At 45.2% G+C, this 24,277-nt stretch overlaps 1 protein-coding gene across 1 annotated transcript; it reads right to left on the bottom strand.

The window, feature by feature from the left end:
• Window positions 1-266: 266 nt before the first annotated feature.
• On the bottom strand, window positions 267-23,841 carry LOC144598201 (calcium-activated chloride channel regulator 1-like). Its single transcript, XM_078408089.1, has 14 exons — window positions 23,680-23,841; window positions 22,754-22,894; window positions 20,312-20,462; window positions 16,451-16,556; window positions 14,769-14,934; window positions 11,577-11,798; window positions 10,133-10,357; window positions 9,867-10,044; window positions 8,501-8,607; window positions 8,191-8,412; window positions 7,475-7,745; window positions 5,172-5,339; window positions 1,468-1,704; window positions 267-808 (listed from the first exon to the last, which is right to left on the bottom strand). The coding sequence occupies exons 1-14, from the start codon at window positions 23,839-23,841 to the stop codon at window positions 267-269; spliced, it is 2,898 nt and encodes a 965-aa protein (XP_078264215.1).
• Window positions 23,842-24,277: the final 436 nt, after the last annotated feature.

Raw genomic sequence — 24,277 nt, 5'->3', positions numbered from 1 at the left:
TTTATTGAGAAACCAACTATTGAGAAATGTAAAATAATTAAATGAATAATCGATTTTTGTTGCTTGCGATTAATACTTTGAATACTTAGAATGAAGTCAAGGACGACCAATTCTAACTTAAGGGGAGATGGGTTATGGGGAGAAGAGAGGAGAATGGGGTTGAGAGTGAAAGATAGGTCAGCCATGTTGAATGTCAGGGTAGACTAGATGGGCCGAATGGTATAATTCTGCTCCTCGAACTTCTGAATTTACTGATGGCAAGTGTCTTATCTGGGTGAGACTCTCTTACGACCTCTGGTAGCCACAATACACACGGTTATGGCAATGATCAGAGTTACAACGACAACAAGGCAACAAACTATGAGAACAATTTCTGTAACGCCAACCACCGGGGAGTTATTAGGTTGGGAGGGCGAGTGAGGGTGCACGGATATGGTTTGACGAGGTGAATGAGTTGTTGTCAGTGGTCTGTCAGGCTGCGAGTGGTCTGGCAGGCTGCGAGTGGTCTGACTAGGTCCAGGGCTAGGCGGTATATTAGGTCCAGGGCTAGGCGGAACTGGAGGTGCCATTATCAAGGCAGCCTGTGCTATATTCGACAACGCTGAAGTATGATTTGCCTTATCAAATGCAATGGCACCAAAGAAGATTACAGTCCCGTTTTTCAATTGAATATTCTCAGAGATTAAAAACGATTCCTTGGAGTTTGCAGGCTGAGGGTTCAACCCAATGGTGTTAATCTTGTGAGCGGATTGAAAATAATTTTTCAGCTGTGTGAAGTCTTGGCTCATCCTTATTTCATAGTGCGAAGCTAAACGAAGAAGAAGAGGAAGAGAAAAAAAACCCGTGAAAGCAAGTTAATTCACAAAAGAAACACCACTCAAACTTTGTTATTGTAACATGCTAATAAAATATTCACTCAGTTTTTGTTAGGGAAGAACAGGAATAAGACCATAAGGTCATAGGTAATAGGACTAGAATTAGGCCATTCGGCCCATCAAGTCTACTCTGCCATTCAATCATGGCTGATCTATCTCTCCCTCCCAACATTCCCCTGCCTTCTTCCTATAACCCCTGACACCTGTACTAATCAAGAATCTATTTATCTCTGCCTTAAAAGTATACATTGGCATGGCCTCCACAGCTTTCTGTGGCGACGAATTCTACAGATTCACCACCCTCTGCTCAAAGAAATTCTTCCTCATCTCCTTCCTTAAAGAATGTCCTTTAATTCTAAGGCTATAACCTCTAGTCTTAGACTCTCCCACTAGTGGAAACATCCTCTTCACATCCAAGGTGCAGTATATCCCCACACTACAGAGGTACATGAGATAATAAACTAAACTCAAATGCGGAATTGGCACTGAACTGTATGCAAAAAAAAGAGTTCCAATGCACATAGGTCCATCTGACAATAAATACCATTGAACGATTGAAGAATTTATACATCAAATTATAATTTTTAATTACCATTTCCTTGATCAAGATCGTCTCCTGGCGCTGTCCAGTTCAGTTGTATGTTATCGTGGACTATCGTTGCTTTAAGATCCATGATTGTACTCGGGGGGAACACATCAGGAAGAACTCCTGAAGGTATCTGACTTACTAAACACGTGCCACCTGATTTAACTCTCTGAAAACTACCCAGTTTCACCTGAGTGTTGTCATCAATGGATGGCGGCCTAGATGGGTTTTGTTGAATTTGTCCTGAACGAAGAAGAAAAGGACACGTTTCAGAAAAAGTATCAAGATATCTAAAATCTATTGTGAAATGACACTGCAGATTGCAAGATGAAGGAGCTAGTTATCGACGATTCGGAAGCAAGGTGGAGTACATGTAGGGTTGCCAACTTCCTCACTCCCAAATAAGGGACAAAGGGTGACGTCACAACCCCACACCCCAGGTGACCTCACCCAGCCAATGGCCTGATGCTCCCGCTTCAACAATGGCGGCCCCCCCGGTCCGGGAGGCGGGATGCTACACAACCTCCGTTCGACAGCGCTCGGGCCTATACTGTCCGGGACTTCAGTGGCCCCCGGGCTACAGTGTCCGGGTCTACAGTGTCCAGGCATACAGTATCCAGACCTACAGTGTCCGGACCTACTGTGTCAGGGCCTATAGCGCCGTCTGGGCCTAAACCAATTTAGCCCAAAATATGGGATGTCCCGACTAATACGGGACAGTTGGCAACCCTAAGTACATGCCCCAGTCGGCATCAATGATGCCGAAGTGGAAATGGTTGAGATCTTCAATGATCTGTCGTTGACCAACCACACTGATGTGACAGTCAAGATGCCTCTACTTCCTGAGGAGACTGAGGAAATTTGGCGTGTCTCCAATGACTCTTACAAACGTCTACTGATGCACCATAGAAAGCATACTGTCGGGGTTGCATCACAGCTTGGTTTAGAAACAGCTCTGTCAAAGACCATGGAAAATTGCAGAGCGTTGTAGATGTCATCCAATCCATCACACAAACCTGATATCCCACCATTGACTCCATCTAGACCTTGGAAAAGCAGCCAACACAATCAAAGACTTGTCCCACCACGGGTTATCCCTGCTTCTCCCTGTTCCTATCTGGTAGAAGCTATAGAGCTTGACAGCATGCACGACCAGACTCAGGAACAGCTTATTTCCCTCTTATTATCAGGCTTCTGAATAGTCTTTACATAAGCTAGGGTACAGTCTGTTTCACCTCTACCCCATTGTGGACATTGGACTTTGTCTGTGGAACTGATGCACTACAATGCCGAGAACTGTATTATGCATTCCATATCTTCCCCTTTGCTCTATGGACTATACTTGATTGTATTTATAACGTGCAATGAAAAAGCTTTTCACTGTACCTTGGTACAGGTGAAATATTGATGATATTTTATGAAGATATTAAGTGGGGTGATCTAACGTCTCAATGGAAAGGAGAACAGCGGGAGGAGGAACCCACAAACATGGAGTTAAGACATTTTACATCAGAGGCAGGGCAGAAAGAGATGGATGCATGAAAGACCAGCGCCAGAGGAGTTGAGATTTCAGGAGAGACACTTGCCTGGTTTATAGAGGTAGGGTTTTGGGGGGGAAGGGGTGGGGGGGGGGGGGGGGGAGGGGGGGGAGGGGGGGAGGAAGGGGGGGGGGAGGAGGGGGGGGTAGCTAAGGGTGAACAAGGATTTCATCACAAGTGTAGTTTTTTTTTTAAAGTGATGATTTTCCGAGACAGTTATCATGCAGTGAGGACACTGGGCAATGGACAAGTAGACAGCAAGGTACTGGATATAGAATAAAGGAACTGCAAATGCTGCTTTACATAAAATGACACAAAGTGCTGGAGTAACTCAGCAGGTCAGGCGGCATCTCTGGAGAACATGGATAGGTGACGTTTCGGGTCAGGACCCTTCTATGGATTAACTGTCGGGAAGAGGATGAAAGCTGGAAGAGAGAAGGAGCAGGACAAAGCACGGCAGGTCGTAGGGAGGGGTTGATAGGGGTTCAGAGAAACATAGAAACGTAGAAAATAGGTGCAGGGGTAGGCCATTCGCCCCTTCAAGCCAGCACCACCATTCAATATGATCAAGGCTGATCATTCAAAATCAGTACCTCGTTCTGTGGAAAAAAAGGAATAACCAGGGGTGGGACAAGTCTTTGATTGTGTTGGCTGCTTTTCCAAGGTCTTGATTCCGTCCGGTCTAAGAGCTAAATCTAACTCTCTCTTGAAAACATCCAGTGAATTGGCCTCCACTGCCTTCTGTGGCAGAGAATTCCACAGATTCACAACTCTCTGGTTTTTCCTAATCTCAGTCGTTATTGGCCTACCCCTTATTCTTAAACTGTGACCCCTGGTTCTGGATTCCCCAACATAGGGAACATATTTCCTGCATCTACCCTGTCCAATCCTCTAGGAATGTTATATGTTTCTATAAGATCCCCTCTCATTCTTCTATATTCCAGTGAATACAAGCCCTGTCGACCCATTCTTCCATCATATGTCAGTCCCGCCCTCCCGGGAATTAACATGATGAACCTACGCTGCACTCCGTCATTAGCAATAATATCCTTTCTCAAATTAGGAGACGAAAATTGCACACAATACTCCAGGTGCGGTCTCACCAGGACCCTGTACAACTGCAGTAGGACCTCCTTGCTCCTAAACTCAACTCCTCTCGAAATGAAGGCCAACATGCCATTAGCTTTCTTCACTGCCTGCTCTATCTGCATGCTTACTTTCAGTGACTGATACACAAGCACACCCAGGTCTCGTTGCACCTCCCCTTCTCCTAATCTGTCACCATTCACATAATAATCTGCCTTCTTGTTCTTGCCACCAAAGTGAATAACCTCACATTTATCCACATTACACTGCATCTGCCATGCTTCTGCCCACTCACCCAACTTATCCAAGTCACCCTGCAGCCTCATAGCATCCTCCTCGCAGCTCACACTGCCACCCAGTTTTGTGCCATCAGCAAACTTAGAGATGGTACATTTAATTCCCTCGTCTAAATCGTTAATATATATTGTGAACAACTGGGGTCCCAGCACCGAGCCTTGCGGCACCCCACTAGTCACTGACTGGACAAAGGCCAGAGATGAAAAAAAACAGAATGTGTGAGACATAAGGGTTGAAGTGTTGTGAGTTGTGAAGTCAGAGGAAGGAATGCAGGTAGAAGTGGGATACTGGATGAGATGAGTTTCAGGGAAAATGAAGAATGGAAGATTGTCCTTGAGACCATGGCATTTAGAGTCATAGAGTCTTACAATGTGGAAACAGGCCCCTCGGCCCAACCTGCCCTCACTGAACACCAACATGTCCCAGCTACACTCTTCCCACCTGCCTGCGATTGGCCCATATCCCTTTAAACCGGTCTTTTCCAGGTATCTGTCTAAATGTTTCTTAAAACGTTGCGATAGTACCTGCCTCAACTACCTCCTCTGGCAACTTATTACGTACACTCACCATCCTTTGTGTGAAAATGTTACCCCTCAGGTTCCCATCAAATCCTCCCCCCCCCCCCCCCCCCCCCCACCTTAAACCCATGTCCTCTGGTTCTCAAAGTTTGTCATGTTTGGGGATAGCAAGGTGAGAATTTCAATGGCACTTGGGCTGAAGGTGGTGATAGACACAGCCATTGTTATACTGTCAACATCAATGTGTAACATTTATCCATCAACACATTACCATTCTGCACATATCCAGGGATGTACAGAGCACGACCTTGCCGCCTGGCTGATAATCTTGTTACTCCATCTTTTCCTTGAACATTTATTTTGAAGCTGTACCGTCCATTTCCACCAAAATTAATGAAGTATTTTGAATAAATGCCATCGTGTTCAACAGCATCAGGGTCTAATGAGAAGAAGGCAAGTAAAGGTATTTATTACAAATAAATTTATTGCAAATAAAGGCGTGCACAGGAAATTATGAAATCTTTTTTTAAAATTTGGAACATCCTTTAACACATTGCTATAGCACTCAGACCTCTGATTATCTGTCCATTATCACATTGTTGCAATCAAATGGGACTATACTGTAGAGCACTCTCCACAAATGCTGCTTCCCAAAGAATTTTCATTTCATAAGTGATAGGAGCAGAATTAGGCCGTTTGGCCCATCAAGTCTACGCCGCCATTCAACCACGGCTGATATATTTTTCAAACCCATTCTCCTGCCTTCTCCCCGTAACCCCTGACTCAAGACAGTCAAGCGTCTCCGATATGTTAAATCGCCTTGGCTGGGAGTCGCTGGAGTCGAGACCCACCAAAGCCCGCTTATGTACAGTCTACAAATAGACTCATGGCATCATCCCCAGTAACATATCTCACTTCATTCAACCCAATACCCAAACATTTACAAGACAGTCCTCAGGTCACTTCATTTATACTAGAATTAGAGCAAACAAAAATAGCTGCCTATAGTCACTATATCCATGGACTATCCCAGAGTGGAACATCCTTCCCGACACCACCAGGTGTGCACCAACCTTGTCACTCTTCATGTCACAACTCGACAACTTGGACAAGGATCATCTCACCAAACTTGCCCACGTAAACATCTAAATGACCTTTTTGCAACCGGTACCCATGCGAGCGAAACCTGCACGAGACAGCCCAGCTGTTGGCGGTTGTGCAGTAGAAAGCAGAAACAGAGACACCCGTACGAATCAAGAATCTATCAATCTCCGCCTTAAAAATATCCATTGACTTGGCCACCACAGCCTTCTGTGGCAATGAATTGCACAGATTCACCACCGTTTGACGAAATAAATCTCCTTTCTAAAGGTATGTCCTTTTATTCTGAGGCTGCAGCCTCTGGTCCTAGACTCTCCCACTAGTGGAAACATCCTCTCCACATCCACTCTATCCAGGCCTCTGGTCAGGGGGCAATTGAAATACCACAAGCTCAAGGCTTCCATTAATTAACTTTACAAGGACCAAGCCAAATTGGATAAGGCGGAGCAAAGAAAACATACAATTCCTTGACCATTAGTCCATCAACATTTGAGATGTTATTGAGAGCCTGCATTAGGTGTCCATATCTTGGGTGCATGCATAAGCCTGTAAATGGCAGAAGAAGCAAAACACCTCACAAACTACTCCCCCACATTCCCCGTCAGGCATCACCTGCCCCATCTGTGCAAGTGTCTGTGGTTCCTACACCGGCCTTATCAGTCATCTCTGAGGCCTCAAAACCAGAGAGGAAGGAAGGAAGTCATCCTTAATCCTGACGGAAGCTGAAGCTCTTTTGTGGGAACATGCTGCACGCAAAATGGTTGCCTCATTTCCTGTATTGAACCACGTCTACACTTCAATTATACCTCAACGTCTCGACCCTATTACTTTTCACCAGAGGTGCTGAGTTACTCCAGCTTTTTGTGTGTAGGAAAATACTGGTACAAATCGAAGGTATCACAAAATGCTGGAGTAACTCGGCGGGTCAGGCAGCATCTCTGGAGAGAGGGAATGGGTGACGTTTTTGGTCGAGACCCTTCAGTCTGAAGAAGGGTCTCGACCCGAAACGTCACCCATTCCTTCTCTCCAGACAATAGACCATAGACAATAGGTGCAGGAGGAGGCCATTCGGCCCTTCAGGCCAGCACCGCCATTCAATGTGATCATGGCTAATCATTCTCAATCAGTACCCCGTTCCTGCCTTCTCCCCATACCCCCTGACTCCGCTATCCTTAAGAGCTCTATCTAGAACTCTCTTGAATGCATTCAGAGAATTGGCCTCCACTGCCTTCTGAGGCAGAGAATTCCACAGATTCACAACTCTCTGACTCAAAAAGTTTTTCCTCATTTCAGTTCTAAATGGCCTACCCCTTATTCTCAGAGATGCTGCCTGACCTGCTGAGTTACTCCAGCATTTTGTGATACCGGCTTTTTGTGTCATACTTCAACGCCTGTCGTGCCCTGTGGCTCTCAGAAAGGAACACGCACGGCTCGTTACAGTCGTGTGTCTCTCGGTCTTTCACGTGCGTTTACCTGCGCCATTGTCCAGAAGGTCAACGATGGTAGTCGTGCCATCTGCCCGCTCCACTGTGGCTGACACTTTAGCCTCAATGACTGGCAGATAGCCGTGACTGACCTCTGCGAAAATGACCAGGGGGTTCGGCCACACCGATGTACCCTGATTGATGTGGGCATTGACAGTGACAGGTGGAACACTCTCGTCTGCTGCGCGGGACATCACAGTGATGCTCAGAACCTGATCTGCAGTAGCCGTATTCTTTATCGAGTAGCTCCATGATCCTGGCTGATAGAAAAGCACGCCACTTTAATTTACAACACAGAGGGCAAAGCAAAATCAACAAAAAGAGGAAACATGAAATCCAATAAGAAACATGGGTATAAAATCATCAGAGGAATAGATCAGGTAGACGCACAGAGTCTCTTGCCTAGAGTAGTGGAATCGAGGACCAGAGGACATAGGTTTAAGGTGAAGGGGAAAGGAATTAATAGGAATCTGAGGAGTAATTCTTTCACACAAAAGGGTGGTGGGTGTATGGAACAAGGTGCCAGAGGAGGTAGTTGAGGCTGGGACTATCCCAACGTTTAAGAAACAGTTAGACAGGTGCATGGATAGGGCAGGTTTGGAGGGATATGGACCAAACGCGGGCAGGTGGGACTAGTGTAGATGGGACATGTTGGGCCGAAGGGCCTGTTTTCGCACTGTATGACTCTATGATACTATAACATACCTCTGCAGTGCCAGGAATAGCAAGTCTTCCTGTATGGAAACTGATGTCTTTGTCAAAGTTTGAATCATCGTAAATCTTTCCCCGAGGATCATGAACTAAGATGGATGGTGTATCGCTCTCCCACGTCATGACAAAGAAGGTGTCATTCCCAATGGTTTTATCAATGATGACTGTACCGTTTAACCAACTATTACTGCTGATGTGCTTTCCAGAACTTTCAAGCTGTAACCAAAGAGAAGAAATATTTTTAATCCGGTGAGGCAGTTATTTCCAGCAAACATGTTTTGGAATGTTGCTCAATGAATCAAACCTGGATTGACTGCTGGTTAATGTCACCATTGCCTGATACTAATCCAGTGAAAGCATCGATTAGTCCATTTTCATCCACGTTATCTGTGGCCAAAAAATGTATGCCATCTGATAATTGAAGAATATAAAATTGAAGAGTTAACATAGAGGTCATGAACAATTTCATTGATCCATTTCAGTACATGTGACAATAAAACACTTCACTCTTGAAAGGGAAAATGTTTGCGCAAGATTTCATTCACATTATTCAATCATAAAGCTGATGAGGAAAATGAACTGAATGTAACTTAGATGCCCGCAAGACATTGCCGAGTATTGTGGGCGAAGCCCAGAACATCACCCAAACCAATCTCCCTTTATTGACTCCATTTACATCTCACGCTACCTCGGTAAGGCCAGCAGCATAATCAAGGAGGAGTCGCACCCCGGCCACTCCCTCTTCTCCCCTCTCCCATTAGGCAAAAGGTATAGAAGTGTGAAAACGCACACCTCCAGATTCAGGGACAGTTTCTCCCCAGCTGTTATCAGGCAACTGAACCATCCTACCACAACCAGAGAGCAGTGCTGAACTACTGTCTACCTCATCGGAGACCCTCGGACTATGTTTGATTAATTTACTGGCTTTATCTTGCACTAAATGTTATTCACGTTATTCCCTTTATCATGCATCTGTACACAGTGGATGGCTCGATTGTAATCATGTATTGTCTTTCCGCTGATTGGTTGGCATGCAATAAAAGTGTTTCACTGTACCTCGGTAGACGTGACAATAAACTAAACTCAAACGTAGATGGGGGCATCTTGGTCGGTATGGGCAAGCTGGGCCAAAGGGCCTGTTTCTGTGCTGTATGACTCTATGAGTCTAAATAGCGGACAAATTGGTGGGATAATCTTGTATGCTCGAAACATGTGGGCCGAAATGTTCTTCAGGTTCATTTCCAAACAATGTTGGCCCCGTCCCGATGAAAGCAAACTGTACGATCATTATCCCATCCACAATCCCTTACCTCAGTTCCCTCCATCATCAGCATGAACACTTGTACGGTGGCGCAGTGGTAGAGTTGCTGCCTCATAGCGCCAGAGACTGGTTTCAATCCTAACCACAGTTGCTGTCTGTACGGAGTTTGTACATTCTCTCCGTGACCTGCGTGGGTTTTCCCCAGGTGCTCCAGTTTCTTCAAACATTGTACAGGTTTATAGGTTAACCTATACTTGGTATAATTGCGAATTGTCCCTAGTGTGTGTAGGATAGTGTAAGTGTGTGGGGATTGCTGGCCGGCACGGACTCGGTGGGCCAAAGGGCCTGTTTCTGCACTGTATCTCCAAACTAAACCAAACTAAACTAAACTTTGAAACCTATTTCTTGCCTGTCATAACTGATAGTTGTCCCAGTTCCATGGCTGCACTTATTCCCAATGCGATGGTGTGGACAATAGCTCCACTTTGTCTCACTTCTTCGAAGCACTGGCCTATAGAATAGTCCTCCCCATCGGTCAGCACAACTATTTCATCGCCGTTTGTAGCTCCGTCATCTCCGCGAAGGACCTGGAAAACAATCATCATTTCGTCAACGCTGGAAAACGATTGGAATGATTACAATGGAAAGTACAATTAAAAGTCCTCTGGGACTTACCTGGAAAGCTGCCCGAACCCCACTACAGATATTTGTTCCACCACCTGCGTTTGTAGGCAGGTAGTTTATCAGTTGCTTCCGATCCGCTTCACTGTCAACTATTATCAGCTGCGTTCTAATAATTGCCGTGCTATCAAAAGTGACGATGCCAACTTTGGATCCTGTCTCAATGATCTGCCGCAGGAATATAAATGCTGCTTGTCTGAGCCTTTGTATACGATTTTGCTGTTTTCAGAAAGAAAGCAAGTCAGATTCAAAATTCAGACTTCTGCAGAAGCAGCTAACTCCGTGCTTCAACTATATGTTTCGTTTAGTTTTTAGTTTAGTTTAGAGATACAGCGCGGAAACAGGCCCTTTGGCCCATCGAGTCATCGCCAACCAGTGGTCCCCGCACATTGACACTATCCTACACACACTGGGGACACTTTTACATTTATGCCAAGCCAATTAACCTACAAACCTGTACCTCTCTGGACTGTGGGAAGAAACCAACGATCTCGGAGAAAACCCAAGCGGTCACGGGAGAACGTACAAACTCCGTACAGACAGCACCCGCAGTCAGGATCGAACCCGGGTCTCTGGCGCTGCAAGGCAGCAACTCTACAGCTGCGCCACCATGCCACCGCTATGCCTTGTGATCTTATGTATTTAAGATCATTAGACATACGAGCAGAAATTAGGACATTCAGCCTACCATGTCTGCTCTGCCATTCGATCATGGCTGATCTATTTTTCCCTCTAAACCCCATTCTCCTGCCTTCTCCCCATAATCTTTGATGTCCTTACCCATCAAACTCCGCTTTGAAAACACACTATGACTTGGCTTCCACCATCATCTGTGGCAATGAACTCCACAGATTCATCACCCTCCGGCTAAAGAAATTCCTCCTCATTACAGAAGCCAATTAACCAACAAATCTACATGTCTTTGGAATGTGGGAGGAATCTGGAGTACCTCTGGCCCAGTACTCGTTGGAGTTCAGGAGAACGAGGGGGGACCTCATTGAAACTTACCGAATAGTGAAAGGCCAGGATAGAGTGGATGTGGTGAGGACGTCTCCACTAGTGGGAGAGTCTAGGACCAGAGGTCACAGCCTCAGAATTAAAGGACATTTCTTTAGAAAGGAGATGAGGAGGAATTTCTTGAGTCAGAGGGTGGTGAATCTGTGTAATTCTTCGCCACAGAAGGCTGTGGAGGCCGTCAATGGATATTTTTAAGGCGAAGATTGACAGATTCGAGACGTACGGGTGTCAGGGGATGTGGGGAGAAGGCAGGAGAATGGGATTGAGAGTGAAAGATAGATCAGCCATGATTGAATGTTGGAGTAGACTTGATGGGCTGAATGGCCTACTTCTGCTGCTAGAACTTGTGAACTTACGAAGGGGTAAACTCATAGATATCCTCAACTTAAACCAACACTACAATTCCGTACTGGGGACATACCGCGCCCATACTTCCAGAGTCATCGAGAACTAAGCACAGCACTCGGTCCTTGACGTGCAGTAGAGTTATTGTCGGCACGAGGGATGCAACGTTAGCCGGGGGGTTATTCTTGAAATCCTCCGACTTGCTGATCACGTCCCAAGTGCTCCTGTAATTGCACATTCTGTTCTGCATGTTGGGCGCTTCAGCATTGTGAGTGTTGTTATCACAGAATTCGACCACCTGAAAAATGAATGCAGGACTCGGTGTGAGAAGTGTCGCAGAATCTATCCAGCGAGGGAACATGCACTTTCCTGGCATTTGCGGATTTGTTATATACGTTCCACTTTCTAAACATGTAGAAAGGAACTGCGGATGCTGGTTTACACCGCTGGTTTACAAGGCTTGGTCGCGGGCCTTTCATCGCCCGGTTCGGCCGCGGGACGTTTCAGCGCCCGGTGCGGGGACTGTGCGGGTCGGTCGGGGACGAGCTGTCTGTCCGTGGGCGTGGGGAAGAGAGTGGAAGTTTTGTTGCCTCCATCACAGTGAGGGGGTGTTTGGAGTCACTGTGATGGACGTTTGTGTTGGGGTTATGTGTCTTGTGTTCTTTTTTTTTCTATGACGGCTATGTAGTTTCGTTCGGTTCTTCGGTACCGAACGACAAATAAAGCTCTGTTATACTGTTATACTGTTATAGACACCAAGTGCTGGAGTAACTCAGCCGGTCAGGCAGCATCTCTGGAGAAAAAGGATGGGTGACGTTTTGGGTCGGGACCCTTCTTCAGACTCTGAAGAAGGGTCGGCTCCAGACCTGGAACATCACCTATCCTTTTTCTCCAGAGATGCTGCCTTACCCGCTGAGTTACCGTAGCACTTTGTGTCTATATCCTACTTCTAAATATCAGCTCAATGGGTGGAACCATTTTCCCTGAGCCAGCAGCTTTTAAGTACAAGGCTTGCTTGATGCTTTAGTTCTCCCTGTCTCTGTGACACTCGCTAGCTTTGCGAAGCCTTTGCAAGCCTTTCTACCAGGGTGTAATCTGTGGATTTGAACCAGTGACTCCATTCCCGAGGAAACAATGGGTAAGAAAATGCTGCACTGTCAAGTATTATACATGTTTATTTATATTTGATACACAGAGGGATCTTGTAGTCCAGCTCCATATCTCCCTGTAAGTGATCACACAAGCAGATAAGAGTGGTAAAGAAGGCATATAGTATGCTTGCCTTCATCAGTCGGGACATTGAACAGAGTCAGGAACACATGTTACAACTTTATAGGACTTTGGTCATGCTGCATTTGGAGTATTGTGTATAATTCTGGTCGCCCCATTACAGAAAGAATGGGGAAGCTTTGGAGAGGATGCAGATGGGGTTGACCAGAATGGTGCTTGGATTAGAGGGTATTAACTATAAGGAAAGATTGGACAAACCTGGGTTGTTTTCTCTGGAGGTTGGGGGGAGACCCGATACATGTGTATAAAATTATAAGCGGCTTAGATAGCGTTGCCTGGACCGTACTGCCAGGGGTAGTGGTGGAGGCAGATACAATAGTGGCATTTAAGAGGTTTTTAGATAGGCACGTGGATAGGCACGGTAGCGCAGCGGTAGAGTTGCTGCTTTACAGTGAATGCAGCGCCGGAGACTCAGGTTCGATCCTGACTACGGGTGCTGCACTGTAAGGAGTTTGTACGTTCTCCCCGTGACCTGCGTGGGTTTTCTCCGAGATCTTCGGTTTCCTCCCACACTCCAAAGACGTACAGGTATGTAGGTTAATTGGCTGGGTAAATGTAAAAATTGTCCCTAGTGGGTGTAGGATAGTGTTAATGTGCGGGGATCGCTGGGCGGCACGGACTTGGTGGGCCGAAAAAGGCCTGTTTCCGGCTGTATATATATGATATGATATGATATGATATTCAGGGAATGTAGGGATATGGATCACGTGCAGGCAAATGAGATAGATTTCATTTGGGATTATGTCAGCATAGATCTGGACCAAAGAACTTGTTCCTGTGTTATTTGTACCCTTCTATGTTCTACGTATTTACACCAACAGATACTTCAATGTTATGCGAAGAATGAATTCAATTAGCTTTTAACATGGTTAAAAAAAGACATGCAAATGATATCAAAAAGATTCCCAGCTTCCTCTATGTACACTGTTGTGCTACTGCAATATCTACAAGGATTTGTGAAAATGTAAATGTCGTGTAATTTAAATCATACTGTTCTATTAGATAGAGTGAAACCTGCCATTGGCTGTTAATAGGATACCTAAAATGAACAAGGATTATGGTTTTGAAACAGTTTATAAATGTTTCTTTGCTTTTATATAGGATGCTAAAGGAAAGATGTTGACAAGCTGGAAAGGGTGTAGAGAAGATTTACGAGGATGTTGCCAGGGCTAGAGGGTGTGAGCTATAGGGAGAGGTTGAGTAGTCTGGGACTCTATTCCCTGGAGCACAGGAGGATGAGGAGTGATCTTATAGAGGTGTATAATATCATGAGAGGAATAGATCGGGTAGACGCACAGAGACTCTTGCCCAGAGTAGGTGAACGGAACATCAGAGGACATAGGTTTAAGGTGAAGGGGAAAAGATTTAATAGGAATCTGAGGGGTAACCTTTTCACAGAAAAGAAGGTGAGTGTATGGAAGAAGCTTCCAGTGGAAGTAGTTGAGGCTGGGACTATCCCAACGTTTAAGAAACAGGTACATGAATAGGACTGGTTTGGAGGGATATGGACCAAACGCGGGCAGGTGAGACTAGTCTAGCTGGGACATGTTGGCCGGTGTGGGCAAGTTGGGCTAAAGGGCCTGTTTCCACACTGTATCACTCTACGACTTGACTCTATTACAGAAATTGTTAAAGTAAAATATTTAGTGGTTTCATTTAGAGATACAGCGCGGAAACCGGCCCATCGGCCCACGAAGTCCGTGCCGACTAGCGATTCCCGCACACACTAACACTATATATACTACACACTACGGACAATTTACTATTTTTACCAAAGCCAATTAATTGACTAGAAACCAGTTAGAACATGGAGAAAACCCACGCAGGTCACGGGAAGAATGTACAAACTCCATACAGACAGCACCCATAGTCAGGATCGAACCCGGATCTCTGGCGTTGTAAGGCATCAACTCAACCTCTGCGCCACCATGCCGCCCTTGTGCTACCGTGACGCCCCAGACCTGGCTGTTCAACTTACATCTTTCAATCCTTGGAGATACATGATTGAAGCCGCTGTCGTTTGCGTTTTGTCCGGAAAAAACATACAATCTCTGCTTGGGAGCCCTGTGTTGCTATCAATGCTGCAGGGTTCACAGGAGCCTCTATTGCATATAGCAGACTCGCCCTTTATCTCTTTTGAACACCTAAAAGTGAAGACAAGCCCCAACATTTTTATTATTATTTGCCTGCAGAGCACTTTCTGCAACATTCAAAATAAACCAACGCAAGACTTATTCAAGTTGAATGTTGGCCTTCGTAACAAGAGGAGTTGAGTATAGGAGCAAAGAGGCCCTTCTGCAATTGTACAGGGCCCTAGTGAGACCGCACCTGGAGTACTGTGTGCAGTTTTGGTCTCCAAATTTGAGGAAGGATATTCTTGCTATTGAGGGCATGCAGCGTAGGTTTACTAGGTTAATTCCCGGAATGGCGGGACTGTCGTATGTTGAAAGACTGGAGCGACTAGGCTTGTATACACTGGAATTTAGAAGGATGAGAGGAGATCTTATCGAAACGTATAAGATTATTAAGGGGTTGGACACGTTAGAGGCAGGAAATATGTTCCCAATGTTGGGGGAGTCTAGAACAAGAGGACACAGTTTAGAATAAGGGGTAGGCCATTTAGAACTGAGATGAGGAAAAACGTTTTCAGTCAGAGAGTTGTGAATCTGTGGAATTCTCTGCCTCAGAAGGCAGAGGAGGCCAATTCTCTGAATGCATTCGAGAGAGAGCTAGATAGAGCTCTTAAGGATAGCGGAGTCAGGGGGTATGGGGTGAAGGCAGGAACGGGGTAGTGATTGAGAATGATCAGCCATGATCACATTGAATGGCGGTGCTGGCTCGAAGGGCCGAATGGCCTCCTCCTGCACCTATTGTCTATTGTCTATCCCCCCATGTTGAAGGTAGGTTCTCTTTAAAATGTTGGAACTTCTTGTCTCTCCCACCGCAAACCCACCCTAACCCCACCTTTTACTTCGGTTCACTTTATTGTCACATGTACCGAGATACAGTGAAAAGTATTTTTGTTTTGTGTTATCCAGTCAGCGAAAAGACTATTCATGATTACAATCAAGCTGTCCGCAGTGTACAGATACAGGATAAAGGGAATAACGTTTCATACAAAATAAAGTCCAGTAAAGTCCGATTAAAGATAGTGCAAGGGTCTCCAATGAGGTAGATAGTAGTTCAGCACTGCTCTCTGGTTGTGGTAGGATGGTTCAATTGCCTGATAACAGCTGGGAAGAAACTGTCCCTAAATCTGGATGTGTGCGTTTTCACACTTCTGTACCTCTTGCCTGATTGGAGAGGGGATTTTGCTGCAGAGATACACAGCCACACTGGAATCCCCACCAAAATCAATAACTAAATACTCAAGCAACATAACACTAGGTTCGGGTGTAAGTGCGCTAACTACATCTGTAGAAATAAAGAAAATAGGTGCAGGGGTAGGCTATTCGGCCCTTTGAGCCAGCACTGCCATTCAACATGACCACGGCTGATCATCCAAAATCAGTACCCCGTTCCTGCTTTCTCCACATATCCCTTGATTCCTTTAGCCCTTAGAGCTAAATCTAACTCTCTCCAAGCCTGGAAACGAGAAGAAACAAATCTTATTTATTGTCCACCTACTAACCATATGATTTAGATTGAAAGGCAACTCACCCCGTGGCATGGAAATCCTGGTCAGAGAAATAAAATGGCGCCAAATCGTTGTATTCATCAAACACGCCCCACTGAAGATGAGCCCACTCATGGACAAATACCCGATCTGTTGAAACCAAATAGGGTTGACTCAACCAAATATAAAACACAAGGAGAGTCTAAGACCAGAGGCGGCACGGTAGCTCAGCGGTAGAGTTGCTGCTTTACAGCGAATGCAGCGCCGGCGACTCAGGTTCGATCCTGACTACGGGTGCTGCACTGTAAGGAGTTTGTACGTTCTCCCCGTGACCTGCGTGGGTTTTCTCCGAGATCTTCGGTTTCCTCCCACACTCCAAAGACGTACAGGTATGTAGGTTAATTGGCTGGGTAAATGTAAAAATTGTCGCTAGTGGGTGTAGGATAGTGTTAAATGTACGGGGATCACTGGGCGGCACGGACTTGGAGGGCCGAAAAGGCCTGTTTCCGGCTGTATATATATGATATGATATGATGACACAGCCTCAGAATTAAAGGACGTTCCTTTAGGAAGGAGATGAGGAGGAATTTCTTTAGTCAGAGGGTGGTGAATCTGTGGAATTCATTGCGACAGAAGGCTGTGGAGGCCAAGTCATTGGGTATTGGGTAGAATCACACGTGTCAGGGGCTATGGGGAGCAGGCAGGAGAATGGGGTTAAGAGGGAAAGATAGATCAGCCAGGATTGAATGGTGGAGTAGACTTGATGGGTCAAATGGTCTAATTCTGCTCCTATCACTTATGAACTTATGAAAACCAATGCTTGTGTAGGAGCCATTTACACTTAAATTAGTTACTGTTATTGTATTATGGCTATGTTTAATATTTCAATTTTCTGTCTTTGCCATTGACGGAACTGCCATCTTAATGAGCTTCATTGGAACGTTAGATAGACACAAAATGTTGGAGTAACTCAGCGGGACAGGCAGCATTTCTGGAGAGATGGAATGGGTGACGTCTCGGGTCGAGACCCTTCTTCGGACTGAGTCAGGTGAGAGGGAAGCTGGAGATATGGAAGGGTACACAGAGAATGTACGGTGTGAAAACGACAGATCAAAGTTGACAATGATCAAGGAAATGTAGAGTGGTTCTTTGTTGGCCGAGGGGAGGGTGACAATGAGGCAAACAAACAGTAAAATTAATCGTGAGGACATTGAAACAGGTCTGGGAACTAGGGTGGGGGAGGAACGTTATTCAATTATACAATGTGATATTAGAACAAACGACCAAACACACAGACTTTAGACTTTGGAGACACAAGGCGGAAACGGGCCCTTCGGCCCACCAAGTCCACGCTGACCAGCAGTCACCCTGTACACTAGCACTATCGTACAAACTAGGGACAATTTACTATTTTTACCAAAGCCAGTGAACCTACAAACCTGTACGTCGTTGGAGTGTGGGAGGAAAGTGGAGCACTCAGGGAAAACCCACATACAAGCGTGGGAGAACGTACAAGCTCCGTACAGACAGCACTCGTCAAGGGCTAACCCGGGTCTCTGGCGCTATAAGGCAGCAACTTGACCACTGCGAAACCCCCTTCCAGCTTTGTAAGGAGCATGTTAAAGAGCAGAAGAGAGGGGAAGAGGCACACCTTGCACAGATTCACCGGTCAGCTTGCTTTTCATTAAGGTGCAACATCACTCTCTTTATTGACCTCATTGGTGACCCTCAGACTATCTTTGATCGGACTTTACTGGCTTTATTTTGCACCAACCATTATTCCCTTACCATGTATCTGTCAACTGTGAACGGCTCGATTGCAATCATGTATTGGCTTTCTGCTGACTGGTTAGCACACAACAAAAAGCTTTTCACTGTACCTGACAATAAACTAAACTGAAACTGAATTGAATCATCAGGGCTTGAGTGCACTGTGCAAGCATTGCATCAAAATGCAACTTTACCAAGTGATGCTAACATATTGGTTAAACATTGTTTGACATAGAGTCAGAGAGTGATATAGCACGGAAACAGGCCCTTCGGCCCAACCTGCCCATACTGTCCAACATGTCCCAGCTACACTAGTTCCAACTGCCCATGCTTGGCCCACATTCCTCCAAACCTGTCCTATCCATGTACCTGTCTAACTGTTTCTTAAACGTTGGGATAGTCCCTGCCTCAACCACCTCCCCTGGCAGATTGTTCCTTACCCCCACCACCCTTTGTGTGTAAAAGTTACCCCTCAGATTCCCCTCAGAGCGGTGCTGGCTCGAAGGGCCAAATGGCCTCCTCCTGCACCTGTTTTCTATGTTCCTATTAAATCTTTTCCCCTGCACCTTAAACCTATGTCCTCTGGTCCTCGATTCACCTACACAGAGTAAGCGACTGTGCATCTACCCAATCTATTCCTCTCATGATTTTATACATCCCTATGAGATAACCTCTCTTCCTCCTGCCCTCGAAGGAATAAAGAACCAGGCAACTCTCCCTATAGCTCAGACCCTCTAGTCCTGGCAACATCCTTGTGAATTTCTCTGTATCCTTCTCAGCTTGCCGACATTCTGTACCCTTGACAACATGATGGCACATCGTTACGGGTAAGGTAACCATGATCGTCTTTTACCTTAATCGTGATCATCTTGCACACAATGCCACTCTACACAATATATAGACCATTAAAAGACCTAAGATCATAAGGCACAGGAGCAGAATTAGGCCATTCAGCCCATCAAGTTTGCTCCACCATTAGATCTTGGCTTATCTATTTGTCCCTCCCAATCCCATTCTCCGTTCAGTTTAGTTTATTGTCATGTGTACCGAGGTACAGTGAAAAGCTTTTTGTTGCGTGCTAACCAGTCAGCAGAAAGACAATACATGCTTCCAAACAATCCATTTACAGTGTACAGATATACATGATAAGTTAATAACGTTTTATGCAAGGAAAAGCCAGCAAAGTCCAGCTATGGGTAGTCCGAGGGACATCAAAGAGGTAGATGGTAGTTAAAGTAAGAAATGTTGCTGTAGGAATACAGATTTAAGAGCGTGGAGCAATTATAAAATGAGTTTGTAGATCTGTTTCTGTGGCTGGCACTCAAATAGTCGCCTGGGTTGGGCGCCATCTTGCCTGCCTCCCCGTAACACTTTGAGAATTGGACATTCTTGACACCAGCCCAACTGGACTTGCACCCATTTGTCCCCTATCCCATCCTTTCCACCTATATTCCGTCCACAATTCGAAACTCTTCAATCCTTTCGTCTCACACTTTCTGCCTTTTCATCTCTGGCTTTGTCCAACATCTGGCTATCAACACCCACCCCCTCACCTGTATCAACCTATTACCGGCCAGGCCTTGCCCTGCCCAACCTCTCTTCTAGTTTTCTTCCCCCACGCCCCCTCCCTGATCAGTCTGAGGAAGGGTCCGACCCAAAATATCACCTAACCACGTTCTCTAGAGATTCTATCTTACCTAGCTGAGTTACTCCACCACTTTGTGGCACTTTTTTCCTCGTACAATAGTTTTGCCAGTATAACATTGGCGCAGCAGTAGAGTTGCTGCCTTACAGCGCCAAAGACCCGGACTATGGGTGCTGTCTGTATGGAGCTTGACATGGTGTAGTCTGTATGAACATTATCCCCATGACCAGCGTGGGTTTTCTCCAGGAGCTCCGGGTTTCCTCCCACACTCCAAGACACACAGGTTTGTAGGTTAATTGGCTTTGGTAAAATTGGTAAATTGTCCCATTGTCACTATTGCAGCAGGATAGTGTTAGTGTGTGGGGATCGCTGGTCGGCACGGACTCGGTGGGCCGAAGGGCCTATTTCCGCGCTGTATATCTAAACTGAACTAAACAAGAAATTCTAACTAGTTGCCCATTTGAAAATGTTTTCTTGCAAAGTTGTTCACCTCGTGAGCCATAAATGTTGATCACACTGTCGTTCAGCATGAAGTTCGGGGTGAAATGAATGTACCGGCCCCGTTCACCACACCTGCCGTACTGGAGAGTGTACGGGTCATCACCAAATTTCATATGTGAATCAGCAATGATCACGTCAGCCTAGGATGATAAAGGCAAAGGGGAGTTAAAAACCAAAACAACACTGCAAAACATAAGTAGTTAAAGCACAGGTAGAGAGTGGCACAGTGGCGCAGCGGTAGAGTTGCTGCCTTACGGTGCTTACAGCGGCAGGGACCAGGGTTCCATTCCGACTGCGGGTGCTTGTCTGTACGGAGTTTGTGCGTTTTCCCCATGACCGTGTGGGTTTTCTCCGAGATCTTCGTTTTCCTCCCACACTCCGAAGACGTACAGGTTTGTGGGTTTATTGGCTTTCTATAAGTATAAATTGTCCCTCGTGTGTGTAGAATAGTGTTCTGTTTTAAAACTGTTCTAATTTGTTTCATTGGGTTGTTTAAATTAATACCGACTAGCTAATTAATTTATTGCATCGTATGGGAGGCGCATTCCCAATCTCGTTGTACCCCTGTACAATGACAATACAGATATATTGTATTGTATGTTCGGGGATCGCTGGTTGGTGCAGACTCGGTGGGCTGAAGAGCCTGTTTCCGCGCTGTATCTCTAAACTAAACTAAACTAAAAATATCCAAAGGCAGCAGAGAAAGGATTAGTTTAGTTTAGTTTATTGTCACGTGTACCGAGGTGAAAAGCTTTAGTTGTGGAAAGACAATATTTGATCATAATTGAGCTATTCACAGTGTACAGATACATGATAAGGGAATAATATTTAGTGCAAGATAACACGAGTAAAGTCCGATCAAAGTTAGTCCGAGGGCCATCAATGAGGTAGATAGTAGTTCAGTTGTCTGATAATAACTGGGAAGAAACTGTCCCTGAATCTGGAGGTGTGCGTTTTCATACTTTTATACCGATCAGAGAAGGGAGAAGAGGGAGTGACCAGGTTGCGACTCGTCCTTGATTATGCAGCTGGCCTTGCACAGACATACAAAGGCAGCAGAAAAATAAGTTAAGAGAGTTCCTTTTCAAGGCATAAAATAATTTTTAAAATATATGTAGACAAAAGGCACTTCAATGTTGGTTACAAAAAAGACACAGAGTGCTGGAGTAACTCAACGGGCCAGGCAGCTCCTCTGAAGAATATGGAGAGGCGATGTTTCGGGTCGGGACCCTTCTTCAGACCGATTGTCGTTATATTTGCTGGGCCAAATGTGGGCAAATGGAACTAGCTTAGATGGGGCATCTTGGTTGGCATGGATGAGTTGGGCCGAAGGGCCCTTTTTGGTGCTGTGTGACTCTAAATTTAAAAATAAATAAAAGGTATAAACCAGACCGGCAGCATATCTGATGTTTCTGAAATATGGGAATTGAATCATTTGGCTGAATGATTAATTCAGGGATCTAGATTTATTCCTTCCTCTGGTTTCACAATTCACACCTCCACTATCCTGATCTCCACATTTTGCACTTTTTTATCTTTTAACTCTGGCTTTTGTTCAACCATCTGCCAATAAAGAAAAATGTGATTTAACATAATCTTGTACAGGTACATGAACAGGAAAGGTTAAGAGGGAGATAGGCACAAAATGCTGGAGTAGGTCAGCGGGTCAGCAAGCATCTCTGGAGTAAAGAAATAGGTGGCGGTTCGGATCGAGACCCTTCATCAGACTGGTTAAGAGGGATATGGGCCAAACACGGGAGAATGGGGCATCTTGGTCTGCATGAACAAGTTGGACCGAAGGACCTGTTTCTCTGTTGTAAGGCTCCTGTTGAAAGACTGGAGCGACTAGGCTTGTATACACTGGAATTTGGAAGGATGAGAGGAGATCTTATCGAAACGTATAAGATTATTAAGGGGTTGGATACGTTAGAGGCAGGAAACATGTTCCCAATGTTGGGGGAGTCCAGAACAAAGGGCCACAGTTTAAGAATAAGGGGTAGGCCATTTAGAACTGAGATGAGGAAAAACTTTTTCAGTCAGAGAGTTGTGAATCTGTGGAATTCTCAGAGGGCAGTGGAGGCCAATTCTCTGAATGCATTCAAGAGAGAGCTAGATAGAGCTCTTAAAGATAGCAGAGTCAGGGGGGTATGGGGAGAAGGCAGGAACGGGGTACTGATTGAGAATGATCACATTGAATGGCGGTGCTGGCTCGAAGGGCCGAATGGCCTCCTCCACCTATTGTCTATTGTCTAAGACTCTGTGACTCCAGAGATTAACTAGTAAACAATTGTACCTGTGATAAAGCAAAATTCCTTCTTCAGACTTTGCATTTGAGATACTTATGCTTAAGAATAAGTAACAGCGTGGATGAGGGAACATTCATGAAAATAACAAGTAGTGAAACCACCATTGATAATGGTTTAGATTTTACCTTCTCGTAGGATTGCGTGGTTGGTGTTTGATAGTGTGATTTTGTTGTCCATGTGATGGGTAATAGAATTTTCACATCTCGAAAATAAGCTCGTTGTTTGGTGGCCGTGTACAGGAAGGTTGAGGCAGAAGTCACCATGTCCTGGAGTAACACACAAAAAATTTTTTAAACTTGGATAACCATGTAACTTTTTAAGGTAGCACAAAATGCTGGGGTAACTCAGCAGGTCAGGCAGCATCTAGGAGAGAGGGAAAGGATGACGTTTCGGGTTGAGACCCTTCTTCAGTCTGAAGAAGGGTCTCGACCCGAAACGTCACCCGTTCCCTCTCTCCCAGATGCTGCCTGACCTGCTGAGTTACTCCAGCATTTTGTGATACCTTCGATTTGTACCAGCATCTGCAGTTATTTTCCTAGGTAACTTTTTAATATCAGCCATAATTTTAATTGAATAGAATCCTCTGCTCAAGAGATGGAATACCGGACTCCTTCAAGAAATAAAACATGGAAGGCTCTTTGTTTTTTTTTTCAAAACTTGCAACTTGCAACAATAATCGGGACAGAATGGTGACACAGCTGTAACGTTGCTGTCTCTCAACGCCAGGGCCCCGGGTTCGATTCTGACTAGATGAAGTCTGTACGTTTTCCCTGTGACTGCATGGGTTTTCTCCGGGTGCTGCGGTTACCTCCCACATTGCAAAAAATTTGTGCGGGTTTACCGGTTAATTGTTTTCTACAAATTGCCCCCAGTGTGTAGGATGTGAAAGTGGGATAACAAAGACCTATTGTGAACGGGTAATCGATGGCCGTTGTGGACTCGGTGGGCTGAAGGGCCTGTTTCCACCCTTTATCTCTAAACTCTAGACTATACTCGAAACATTTATGCAAACAATAACAAAGCATTGAAAGGTCAATTAAGAAATTCCTACCTGGATTTTTAAAATGAGGTTTTCATCTTCTGGAAGCCCAGGGTTAATAGCTATGACAACATTATCATAACCATTATTCACTAGCTTCAAGAAAGAACATGTTACGACATCACCAAAGGTAAGCAACTCCAGAGACAGAAGAAATACTGAGAAGAATTTCATATTTGGAATCTGTACTCTTCTGCAAACAAATGATCAGGTTTCTGAAATGAACCTAATTTATACCGGACCATATCAACATATTTCAAGCCGGCTATAAATTTTATTACTGAACACACACTAAGGAAATCACCTTCAGCAGTAATCACATATTAAATAGTGATACGTAACTTATTTTTACAGGTGCCATCGAGATTTAGTGATGAAATTCGGTATGAGATGTAGGGAGCAGGGCATTCAGTTTAGTTTAGAGATACAGCAAGGAAAGAGGCCCTTCTGCCCACCGAATCCACGCCGACCATTGATCACCTGTTCACACCAGTTATCCCACTGCACACTAGGGGCAATTTACAGAGGCCAATTAACTCACAAACCTGCTCCTCTTTGGGATATGGGAGGAAACAGGAGAACCGGGAAGAAACCCACAGGGAAAACATGC

This window comes from Rhinoraja longicauda, chromosome 11 (assembly GCF_053455715.1).
Source record: "Rhinoraja longicauda isolate Sanriku21f chromosome 11, sRhiLon1.1, whole genome shotgun sequence".
Lineage (NCBI taxonomy): Eukaryota > Metazoa > Chordata > Chondrichthyes > Rajiformes > Arhynchobatidae > Rhinoraja > Rhinoraja longicauda.
Note: the sequence above shows the minus strand (reverse complement) of the source record. Positions and strands in the feature narration are given on the sequence as shown.